Source organism: Solanum tuberosum, unplaced genomic scaffold (genome assembly GCF_000226075.1).
Source record: "Solanum tuberosum cultivar DM 1-3 516 R44 unplaced genomic scaffold, SolTub_3.0 scf00980, whole genome shotgun sequence".
Classification (NCBI taxonomy): Eukaryota; Viridiplantae; Streptophyta; class Magnoliopsida; order Solanales; family Solanaceae; genus Solanum; species Solanum tuberosum.
The window spans coordinates 8062-21355 of NW_006239875.1; the positions used below are offsets into that span (position 1 = coordinate 8062).

General features: G+C 33.5%; 1 protein-coding gene and 1 non-coding gene across 2 annotated transcripts; both read left to right on the top strand.

Moving 5' to 3' along the window:
• The first annotated feature begins 2268 nt into the window (after window positions 1-2268).
• On the top strand, window positions 2269-2362 carry MIR399I (microRNA MIR399i). The gene has a single exon (NR_127237.1). It is a non-coding gene; the product is annotated as a microRNA MIR399i (primary transcript).
• Window positions 2363-10244: 7882 nt separating this feature from the next.
• LOC102593014 (molybdenum cofactor sulfurase) lies at window positions 10245-12540 on the top strand. The gene has a single exon (XM_006367767.2). The coding sequence runs from the start codon at window positions 10485-10487 to the stop codon at window positions 12384-12386; it is 1902 nt and encodes a 633-aa protein (XP_006367829.1). The 5' UTR covers window positions 10245-10484; the 3' UTR covers window positions 12387-12540.
• Window positions 12541-13294: the final 754 nt, after the last annotated feature.

The window sequence follows — 13294 nt, forward strand, 5'->3', positions numbered from 1 at the left end:
TTTTATAAATTTCGTGATATTAAATTTCCGCGCGAGTAATTTTTCTAGTGATAAGATAAAATACCCCTCGAGCTACCAAACTAAATTGAACCATCCTTTAGTTGAGGTTCCCCTAGAATCTAACACAAAATGGTATAATGTGCACTTAATAGGCAACCTTTGTGATTCTATAGCCCGAGAAGCCAACCCATCGCTGAACTTTTTGATAGCTAAAGCTGGTTTTCTACATATTTTTGTCCCAAATGACAATTACACCTTTAAAGGAATACGATTAATGAAAATCAGAGGAGCCCATGTGATAGTTAGAATGGCTTCCACATCACTTCGTGCCAAAAAAGTAAGGAGAAATTAAAAGGAATGTAAGCATTTAATACAAGTACCACAATACTTTCTGCATCGGAGTATTAAGAGCGGACCTTTGAGTTAGTATATTAAGCAGAGACAGTACTAGGGCAGCTCTCCTTTGGCGTGTTGATTGAAATATGTGATAAAGTAAAGTGGAGTTACTATACATATATTAATGCATGTCAATAGAGAGTAGCCCTATCACTATTTCTCTTATTATCATTTACCAACCATTTTCTTTCTCATTTTTCTGCTTCTGGTTCATTACAAGAGAGCCCTTTCAAGCTTTTATAGAGCATTTGTTCTCAATTTAAGAGATGGAATAAACCACTCGAGAATCGAGATATCCTATAGCTTTTATGCATGAGGGGGTTGCTTTTTCATGGGTCAGAAAATGAGGGTAATTTTGTTATCTCTTTACAATTTTATTTTGTGAAAGCTCCTTTAAAAAAAATATGTTCATCAGATTCCCCCAGTTGCCTTCTCCATAAATTTGTAGGTGTAATGCGGAAAAAAAAAAAAGTTGTTCAAACCAAGAGATGCTCTATTATTTCACCTTTGAAATTTGTTATTTGACTCAAAAGGAGGCAAAGGACCTTAAAACAGCATATCCTCCGCATATTCCTCTCTTCTTTATTTCCATCTGCATTATATTTCTATATATGATTGGTCTTAATTTCTGTTCCAGTTCTTGCTTTTTATGCGGCAATTCAGTTTCTCAAGGTTGCTTAATTCCTTTTATATTATTACTCGAAGTGCGTTATCATGTATGCAAAACATATCTACTTCTGTGTTCTGTCAAGGGCGTAACTACATACTCTTTAGGGTGTCCAATTGAACACCCTTCGTCGAGAAATTATACCGTATATACAAGTAAAATAATATACAAAATGGTTAAATAACATATTATGGACACTCTTAACACAACAAGGTGTTGTAGCCTAGTGGTTTAAGGTGCCTTGAAAGAGTCAAGTCTTTAAGCGTTTGCGAGTTCAAATCTCTGATATATTACGTACTTTTTTTCAAAAAATTTCATGTATATTATGTAGTTTAATTTTTAAAATTTCGAGTGCACTCTTTCATCTTTTTCCTCTTTTTTCATGTATATTACATACTTTTTTTCAAAAAAATTCATGTATATTACATAGTTTAATTTTTAAAATTTCTAGTGCACTCATTCATCCAAAAGAAAAATGTACTCGTGTACAATTCCTAAACACCCTTCGTGAAATTTCTAGCTACGCCACTGACTTCTATAATTTGAAATGATTAAAGTTAGTAAACTACAACATAATTTCCTGGATATGTTTCGTGTTTTAGCTAGGTGCATTATAGTCCACTTTATATTCGCATTAAAAAGTGTTGAACAGTTTTCAAACTCTGGCTACTCAACAACATGACTTCCAAAGGGGTTGGAAACTTGGAATATTAATTAAAATTTAAAAACATATAAGCAAGACTGGAATTTTGTAAATTGAAAAGTCAAATGAAAAGTTAAAAGAAAGAGATATATATGTTGTTTGAAGGTCCTAATTTAAGTGTCAAATGGCACACTTCGAACGCATAAAATCAAGAAGCATCTACAAATTAAATTCAAGAACAATGCAAGAGGAAGAATCTGATGAAAATATATTTTTTAAAAGAGCTTTCACCAAATGGAATATGTAAACGATAAGAAAAGTTACTGTCCCATTTCTGACTTTAGAAAAAGCAACCCTCAATGCAAGAAGATATATATCTACAGGTCACACAGCATAAAAATAAATGATAGGATATGCCGATTCTCTAGGGGTTTATTCCGTTTCTTAAATTGAGAAGGAACGCTCTATAAAAACATGGAAGGCTCTATTGTGATGAACCAGAAGCAGAAAAATGACAAAGAAAAGTTCGTGAATGATAGTAATAATAAAGGAAATAGTGATAGGGCTACACTCTATTGGCATGCAGCTTTTTTGGTGGCTCTAAGTAGCAATTTGATCAAATATTTGAGCTGATATGCCAAAGGAGAGTTGCCCTATTACTATCTCTACTTAATGTAATGTAATTACACGCACGTCGCACTTGATACTGTGACACAAAAGGTATTGTTATACTTGCCTTGACTAAAGTTTACATTTGTTTTTCTTCTTTGTAGAAACAACGATTAATTAATTATCGCCTTAGCTAAGTCCCTTCTATTTGAATTATATGTTTACTTTATGTGTTGCTATTAACTTTAACTCGACTCCATGTTTTAGGTGTAAATAAATGTCAAGGCGAAAAATATCAATTCTAACAAAATTATCAACATTGAGAAAAAACTACTCCATCATTTAGAACAAAATCATGAACAAGGACTCTTCTCGTAAAAGCTCTAGTTTTACTTGATAATCTTTGTCTGGTGCTATGACTACAAGTGAAATATCCGTAGCCATAGCAGGAAAGGGGCGCGCGAGCATCATAATCTGTTACGTGCCTTGCCTAGTGTACTGCAATTGTGAAAAAATTTTGAACTCGTAGCTGATTTCTGGAAATTAAAGGGGCTCACGAGCTTCATAATCTGTTACGTGCCTTACATTGTCCATCGCTTTGTTCTTCAATCTGAAGAAGAAAGTGTTAGACGGTGTTACAATTTTTTTAATTTTTTTTAAAAATGTGACACCGTCCGTTGCTTTGTTCTTTAATATGAAAAAAGCAAATTCAAAAAACATTTCAGAAAAGGGACGCACAAAAGTAACCATGTCTGTCACTTTTCTGTATTTTTTTGACAACAGAAACTATCCACCTGCAATTAAAATACAATTCAATATATATTTGATCCAACCATTTCAAACAAACCAAACAACTAAGCATGTACATACAATATCATAATAAACATCATTAAACACTAAAACCATAAAATAAAGACTTATAAAGTCTTTAAAAAAATTCCAAAAACTACAAAATGTAAAGATATGGCACCTGAGCCTAAGTCAACCCTAAATGCTAGCTCATGAGGGGAGGTTTGTCCAAGTCCATATAAGGAGATCAAATTCTCATCCTTCTGCCGATGTAGGACTTCTTAACACTCTCCCGCACACCCAGACCTCAATTGGAGTGTGAACACTTCTAAATGGGGGACCAACATCGGTGAACAACAAATTGGGATGGATCTGGCTCTGATACCATGAGAAAATCAACATACTATGCTGCTAAACAATCGAATTCCTCCATTGATGAACATTGAGTTCATATGAGAGAAGAAGAAGATTCTGGAAAAGCTACATGAAAAATCTGTTTCATTGAATGTGAATTAAGAGAGTAACTATTACATGTGATTCTATATATATATATAGATACACAAACTGAAAGCTAGCTAACAAACTGTACAAATTCTGACTTCTCTGTAACTAACTCTAACTAACTGTACTACAACCAATTTGTAACAAACTAACTTATATTCTCATCACACAAAATGTTCTCTAAAGTATCAAAAGTCATAAAATAACAATACAAAAGGGATGTTGAAGGGTGGAGGCTATGTATTTATCTTCATCATCACTCTCAGTGTCCTCGCTACTAGAAGACCCACTTGGAGAACGGGTTGCCTACGCCAACAAGCGAGGCTAATCACTTGTTCTTTGAATTTAATTTCTTCAATGGTCCTGATCATGCTTACATTTTGAGCAATTTGTTGTGCCTCAGACTCTTCCAAGGCACATGTGGATTGTGTGATTCGCTATGACATAGCAGCTATTTGAATATCGTCAATTGTCTTGATTTGGCATGATGATCCAATACCTTCTAGTACTGGTTTTGACATCAATTTTTCCTAAAATGGTACGGAGAAATTAAAACCAATGTAAACATTTAATTCAAGTATATATTGGCATGCAGCATTAGGGCTACACTCTATTGGCATGCAGCATTTTTTGTGGCTCCATACAGCAGCTAGCTTGACCAAATATTTGAGTGACATGTCAAAGTAGAGTTGCCCTGTTACTGTTTAATGTAATGTAATTAGACGCACGTTGGCCCTTGAGACTGTGATGCAGAAATAAACTTTAACTGGACTCCATGTTTTAGATGGAAATGTCAAGGCCAAAAATATTAATTCTTCCAAAATTCAACATTGAAAAAACCTATCATGAACAAAGTTTACTTTATAATCTGTGTTTGGTGCAGGCTTTTAACTATATATAATAGCTACATCTGTTTCTTATTCTAAGATATTTTTTATCCGCAGTCAGTCCATTTTTAAACCAGAATGACCGGGAAAATGGGTAACTACTAGTCCCCGTAGGCAAACCTCCAAGGTCAAAAGTTAAAAGAACCAAATCTTATTACAGTTGTGTATTTGGTATATATCCAAAGCTTCAACTAGCATCTATGTCATTCAACTTTGAGTGCGCACAAGTAGACGCATGTGTCTTATGTGGCATAATACACATAGGACTCCATGTAATACATAAAAAAAATTATGTAAGATGCATGTGTTTATTTATTCAAAATTTTATACAAATTAAAATGTCTACTTATGCATAACCAAAATTGAAGGGCATAGATTCAAGCTGAAGTCAAGTTAAAGGGCATATATTGTTATGCAATCTGTATTTTAAATCAAGACTACTAATAACAAAACTTTGCATAAACAGTAAATTCCAAAGTTTTTTTTTTTCCGCAAATTTACCACTAGACAGTGTCTAGTGGCCTTTTATTAAACATAAAAAATATCAATAGGGATAAGTGCAAGCAAGGGGGGCTAGGCCTTACTTTAAATTCCAAAGTTTAAATCACGTAGTGAAGAACAAAAATCAATTAACAAAAACTAATGACTGTAAAACATACCATAATCTGTAACAATCATATGAAACAGAAAGGAAAGGAAATCGAGTCCACTAAATGCACATTGTCCCCTTAAGGAAATTATTCTCCTTTAGTATCTGAGGTTTGAATTGGAATATATCCTCTCAAGATAGAACGATTCTATTCACCAGTGTATTGATCCCAAAATCCCAAAACAATGGTGTCAGCGAGCCACTCAACCGTAGTAGTGTACACGAATAATGAATTTGTGCATAAGAAGAAGAAAAAGTTCAAAATTTTCGTAAGTGAAAAGCCTGAGGAATCACATGTATTTATAGCCAAGAAGCACTGGTTCAGAATGGTTGCAACCTTTCAGAAACCACATGACCATTCATGAAAGTTTGCAAGCGAATCGACGACGGTGCGAGGGGTCCCTCTTTCCAACCCTTTTAACAAGTAGTAGAACACTACAAAAAGAACCCCAATTACCAACAAAAAAAAATCGTTGGTAAATTGATCAAATAATTGGTTGGCAAATTGAGTTACCAACCAAATGCCAACTTATATTAATCTGTTGCTAAAAGGCTCGTCGGTAAATATTACCAACCGATTTTAATTTGTTGGTAAACTTACCAACCAAAAATCAGTTGGTAAACACCCAAAGATGTTGTTACAAAATTTTGAAACATGGTCCTGAAATTTCCGTTGGTAAATTCACCAACTAATTTTTGGTTAGTATATCGTTAGTACCTTTACTAACGAATTGAAAAGGAGTTAGTAAATTTTTTTCTTCATTATTCGATTCCGTTGGTACTACGTTGATAATTATAGAAAAAATTTGTTGGTAATTTACCAATAAATTTTAAATACTTTTATTTTTTTTGGTTTCCCATCCGGTGTCCGGTACCCCACACCAAAGCCCGATTAAATCCGGATTCACGCCGGGAAGTCCCACATTGGGGAGTAAAGCGCTCCCTAACAAAGGCGACTCCGTACCCAAGGGAAATCGAACCTGAGACCTCTTGATTAAGGATGATGCAGTAATTATCACTCCACCACAACCCTTGTTGGTAATAAATTCTAAATACGTAGTATGATTATTTGTTTTTCTAATAAATTTACTAATTGATTGTTAGTTTGTTGGTAATATATCATTCAAGGCGAATCTGTACCCAAGGGGAATCGAACCTGAGACCTCTTGGTTAAGGATGTAAGAGTACTTACCACTCCACCACAACCCTTGTTGGTAATAAATTTTAAATACGTTAGTATGATTATTTGTTTTTCTAATAAATCTACTTCTTAATTGTTAGTTTGTTGGTAATATATCATTCAAGTTCAATGTTAGGTTAGTAATTGATTGACAATATGTTCAAAATATTATTAACTGAATGATTATCCAATAGTAAAATATTTATTAATTTATTGCATTTAAAAATCTAAGAGCACGAATATAAATCCAAAATACTAATATCAATTTTATAAATCATATTTGAATGAAACAATGCAAAATATGTGATAACAAGTTAAATTAATCTCAATATGACACATATCATTATATCAAAAAATTTAATTTTGAGCACGTTTACCAAAAATATCGACCAAAGTCAAGTTTTGGCTAAAATTTAAAAGTTAAAACGCCTAACAGCACAAACTGAAAATGGAAGCCTCAAAAACCTGAACCAACCATCCTATTAGATAAAAAATGATCTTTGGAGTTAATTATGCCGACGAAATTTTCATCTGAGCACGTTCACAAAAATATTGACCAAAGTCAAATTTTGGCCAAAACATAAAATTTAAAACACCTAACGGCACACACCTAAAAATAAAAGCCCTCAAAACCCGAACCAACCATCCTATTAAGATAAAAAATGATCTTTGGAGTTAATTATGCCGACGAAATTTTCATCTGAGCACGTTCACAAAAATATTGACCAAATCTAAATGTTGGCCAAAATTTAAAAGTTAAAACGCCTAACAGCACAAACTGAAAATGGAAGCCTCAAAACCCGAACCAACCATCCTATTAAGATAAAAAATGATCTTTGGAGTTAATTATGCCGACGAAATTTTCATCTGAGCACGTTCACAAAAATATTGACCAAAGTCAAATTTTGGCCAAAAACATAAAATTTAAAACACCTAACGGCACACACCTAAAAATAAAAGCCCTCAAAACCCGAACCAACCATCCTATTAGATAAAAAATGATCTTTGGAGTTAATTATGCCGACGAAATTTTCATCTGAGCACGTTCACAAAAATATTGACCAAAGTCAAATTTTGGCCAAAACATAAAATTTAAAACACCTAACGGCACAAACAAAAAACGGAAGCCTCAAAACTTGAACCAACCTTCATGTTAGATCAAAAATGACCCTTCGAAACTAATAACACTGACAAAGTTCTAATTTGAGCACGTTTACCAAAAATATCGACCAAAGTCAAGTTTTGGCTAAAATTTAAAAGTTAAAACGCCTAATGACACAAACTAAATATGAAAGCCTCAACACTAGACGCTGATTACCAAAAAGTTTAACTTCAATTGATAAATTTACCAACTATTCAAATATAAGTTAGTAATTAATAATTTACCAATAAATGTTAACACAGTTGGTAATAGTTACTATTCAACTAAACATTCATATGTAATATTACCAAGTAATAATTAGTACGTTGGTAAATTTTACCAATGAATTAATGATCGGTTGGTATATTACCAACTATTTTAATGATGTTAGTAATTTACTAACTACAATCTTTATTCGTCGGCAAAATTTTCAACTAATTGGATATTGGTTGGCAAGTTTACCAACAAATTACATTTCGTTACTAATTTACCAACACATTTATATTTGGTTGGTAAATTTAGCAACGCAATCTTGCCGTTGGTAAATGTTTGGTTAGTAATTCATTGGTAATATGTTAATAAATTATATAAACAATTTTTTGTCATATTTACCAACCGATATATACTTCGTTGGTAATATTACCAACAAAAGGTGTGCGTTAGTAATATTTCAGTTGGTAAACCATTGATAAAATGTTGCTAAATTTGGCGCCATTTTTTCCAACTAAAATACTTAGTTAGTAAGATTTTGGTTGGTAATTTGTGAGAATTTCATTGTTAAGTTTTAAAATATAATTCAGTTAAAAATATGTTGATAATTTGTTAGTAGAATACTAACCAACTTAAGTTGTTAGCAAAATCTGTTGGCAATTTAGGGTTTTTTTTGTAGTGGTTGATAAAATGTTGCTAAATTTGGCGCCATTTTTTCCAACTAAAATACTTAGTTAGTAAGATTTTGGTTGGTAATTTGTGAGAATTTCATTGTTAAGTTTTAAAATATAATTCAGTTAAAAATATGTTGATAATTTGTTAGTAGAATACTAACCAACTTAAGTTGTTAGCAAAATCTGTTGGCAATTTAGGGTTTTTTTGTAGTGGAAGTATTTCTCTATTTAAACACATGAACTTTTCTTTCCACCACCAATGAGAGAGAAATGTCTTTTTCCTTACTAAAGCATAAGGGAAACTTTCAAATTTATCTTCCCTTCATTTCCCATTAATTCTTACTATATACGCAACACATATATATATTATGCCTTTGGATTATATATCACGTAATTTTCATTAAATCAGTCCTTCAATCATAATATAGTATAGGTTTCACACCAAAAGATAACTTTTTTGAACTAATATATATCATATTAGTAGAGCAAGTTGAATAGAAGCAACCATTTGATTATAACTTAATTTAATTAGATAAAGGTTTTAGCACTTTTCTGGGAGGTGGATGACGATAATGTCTGACTTTTTTTTTCTCGTGTCCAAAAAGTAAAAAGGAAAAGCAAAAAGAAAAAAGAAAAAAGAGAAGTCTTGCATCAAATGCAAATAATAATAATTATTGAGGGGGACGCATGCTTTGAGGAAATTGTTCAATTACTTAACAAGGTAGAATTGCTCCTCACTTCATTACTTTGGGGGACCTGAAGCCGCTTTTGTCCGCACTAAAGACCCTTTTGGGCCAGCCCTGCATTCATGTTGCCGCCAATAGTGGAGCCTCTTCCTAAGTTCGGGTTCTTTCACTTTTACTTTCAATACAATGTAAGTATGGATGTGAAAATCCTATATTATTTGATCAATTGATTTTAGATATTTTGATCAAAATTGACGGAAAAATTCGAAATAAATATAATGATTTATGTAATCAAACAAAAGCAAAGGTAGAATTGAAGAAAATGAAGTATCTTCTATATAGATTTCTATTGATCAATATTTTGTCTTTGGAATATCTTGTAAGTTTTACAAATAATGTCTCGGAATTTAGATATATAATTCTATTTATTAATATTTAAATTATTTTTAGCTAAATCTCCACATATATTTGTACTTAAATTTGTATTCCTAAATCTTGAAATTTAGATTTTGAATTAGGCTTCTTCCCCTCTAACTTCTCATCAGTTCTTCTCTCACCTCCCCACTACTATCGCTTTGCTTCTTCTTTTTTTGCTCTTTATTGTAAGTTCAAAATAACTTACTCGCATCTTAACCTATCGTGACGTGTTATCTTTCATCAGTATATGTATTGAATAATTCGTCACAATATCAAAGCTTGTCAAATAAAATTAGATCATGACTTAGCGGTTTTTTTTTATCTTTATTGGTTCTTTGAGTTCTTTTAAGCACCCTAGTCATCGTGTAACTACCTATAACGAAGAGAATTCAATTGATTTTCGAACATAGAATAATTATATTGTGCAAAAAGGGGGAAGAGGACTTTCATGTGTATAGAAGTTGTTATTTCCTTGATATAGTAGACGACAAAAATATTTTTAGACCGAATTATTAATTGAGATTATATTTGTTCGATTTCACATAATTTATTAATACATTTTACCCTTTTTCCGTAGGAAGTAGCATTCTTTTTCAAACACAAAAAGGGACAGTAAAATACATATTGAAACAGAGTGAGTAGAATAAATACAATATTGAATGACATATATTTTTTCTTTTTTTAATTTGAAAAAGCTGAGTCAACTTTAGCAGATATTGCAAGCAAAGACGAGAATGGGTATGAAAAGGGCAAAAAGTAACAACTTTTCTTTATTGAATAGGGAGAAAAGGTCAAATACAGTAGCTCAAAGAAATTTATAGGAGTAATAATCAAAGGTCCCACATCCAGCAACCTGGCCCAAAACGCGCTTAAGGACAATGATTATAAGTCATTTTCTTGAAAACTAAGCATATCACTATTTAAACGTGATAGCTGACTTGATAAACAGCAACAACCAAACAAACACAAAGAAATAGTTGAATGAATATAATTCAACAAACTGTTTAAACAAAAAAACAGTCCACAAAGGGCTTAATGGAGGCTGAGAAAGTAACAGGCATTCATGGTTGTTGCCCCAATCCTCTCCTTATACTTCTTGAGCCTCAAAACCATCAGCCACTTCCTAAGCCCAAAAGCACAACCGCAGCTTGCCGGCACACCTTTGCAGCCACAACAACTTCCTCTTTTTTCCCAAATACTCATTTCACTAACCATGAATCCCTTCCTTCACATCAAGAATCATCTGCTCAGTTCCTCAAAGCTTATCCTAAGTATTCCGAATCTTGCCAAGTCGACAAGATTCGGGATCAAGAATACTATCATCTGTCAGTTTCTAACCATGTGTGCCTGGATTACATTGGCATTGGTCTCTTCTCTTACTCACAGGTTCAATCACAGGTTTCTGCGGTTGTCCCGCTGACATCCTCTTCTTCTTCTCCGTCATCTCATGAATGTAGTGAGTATCCTTTCTTTGACATATCTTGCAAGTCTGTTGATCTCAAATCCGAGCTATTACATGGCGGTGATGGATCACAATTGGAATCCTGTATCAAGAAAAAGATCATGAATTTTCTTAACATGTCTACAAATGAATATTCCATGGTTTTTACTGCTAATAGATCATCAGCTTTCAAGCTTATAGCCGAATCTTACCCTTTCAAAACTAGTAAAAAGCTTCTTACAGTTTATGATCATGAGAGTGAAGCATTGGAGACTATGGTCAATACATCAGAGAAAAGAGGGGCTAATATAATGTCAGCAGAATTTAAATGGCCACGGCTAAGAATTAACTCCGTGAAACTCAGGAAACTGATTATAAGGAAGAAAAAGCAAAAGAAATCAAGGGGACTATTTGTGTTCCCCCTTCAGTCAAGAGCGACCGGAGCGAGTTACTCTTATCAGTGGATGAGTTTGGCGCAGGAAAATGGTTGGCATGTTTTGCTTGATGCATGTGCATTGGGACCGAAGGACATGGATAGCTTTGGACTTTCCTTAATCCATCCTGACTTCCTTATTTGCTCTTTCTATAAGGTTTTTGGTGAAAATCCTACAGGGTTTGGATGCCTCCTTGTCAAGAAATCAGTTGTATCGATGTTGGAAGCTTCGGTTAGTACAGGCATTGTAAGTCTTGTTCCACCAACACAACTCTTAAATTCACTAGATTCATCAGGCAGTGGCACGGAGCTTGAACAAAAAACCAATTTTGTTACAAAACTGGATGAGCTGCATATATCTGGCTCTAATTCAGCTCACAATTCTGCTAAATCCACACACAACAATGAATCTGGAAAAGATGCTCCAAAGGATAAGAGCAAAGAGGAATTAGATCAATCCATTAGTACACTAGGCGACAACACTAAGCTGGAAGAAAAGGGAAGCATAGAGATTCAATGCAGATGCTTGGATCATGTGGATTCGCTCGGACTGATGCAAATTGGAAACAGAAGAAGGTATCTAGTCAATTGGCTTATTAGTGCACTCCTGAAACTTAAGCATCCAAATAGATTGGACCATTTTCCTCTGGTCAAAATCTATGGACCAAAGATAAAATTTGACAGGGGAACTGCTATGGCGTTTAATCTGTTCGACTGGAAAGGAGAAAGGGTGGAACCAATTCTCATACAGAAGCTTGCTGATCGGAACAATATTTCTCTCAGCCATGGGTTTCTGTCACATTTGTGGTTTCCAGACAAGTATGAGGAAGAGAAGCAGAGGACTATAGAAGGAAAAAAGTGTGACGAAAAAGATGCACAGAACAAAAAATCTAAAAAAACGGACTTTGGGATATCAGTAGTTACCATTGCCCTTAGCTTTCTGGCCAACTTTGAAGATGTTTACCGGCTTTGGACATTCATAGCTCAGTTTCTTGACGCAGACTTTGTGGAGAAAGAACGGTGGAGATACAGCTCTCTGTATCAGAAAACGATTGAAGTTTAGCATAGCAGTTTTTTGTCAGCAATTATGTTGCTGCAAAAGACTTTCAAGTGTGATACTTCTTTCTTGTCAATGTAAAAGGAAACAAATACTGGATTTTTGTCCAGAAAATGTATGAGAGTCCAAACATTTGGATGGAAAGGCACATTTTTTTTCACCTTGCTTTGATTGGATAAACCTATATATTGTGAATGACAAGATAAAAAGCTATAAATAAGAAACGTTGTAGGATTTAGTTGCATTTAAGAAATTTATACTCCACAAAAAATCCATTCTCTATAAACAACATGGTTAACAACAAGTCATGATTTTCACGAAGAAAAATTGGTGCTGTATTTTCAACAAATGAATGCAAAACGTAATAACATGTAGCAATCTCCTAACATATTTACACCACAGTCATTGCACTCTTCAGCAAGAGCGAATCAAAAAGGGCAAATGCAACCAAATGCTGATGCACCATTGTTCCTAACAAAAGGACCTTTTAGTTTCAAACATTAAGGAGCCGTTTGGTAGGATGTATTAATTAAAATAGTCCTTGGATTAAAATTTATTGCACTTAATACAATGTTTGGTAGCACAATTCAACTCAAACACACCTAATACATGGATAACTTAATACACCATATGTAGTCTTATCTAATACCAAAAATATCTAGGGATTACTAATCCCAGGTTTAGTAATACTTGGATAAGGAAACAAAATGACTGAATTGCCCTTCTATTTCCTTAGACACCCTTTATAATTGATAAAGAAATTCACGTAGTGCTCTTTGGCGACTTTACTGTTTTCATCAAAGTGATACAATTTCTTTTGGACAAGAAAAAAATATGTACAGATTTTTGAATTAAAAAATCTGATCTTCTGAAATTTTCTCTAATTTTCTCGTCCTAAAAACTCCCTCTCATCA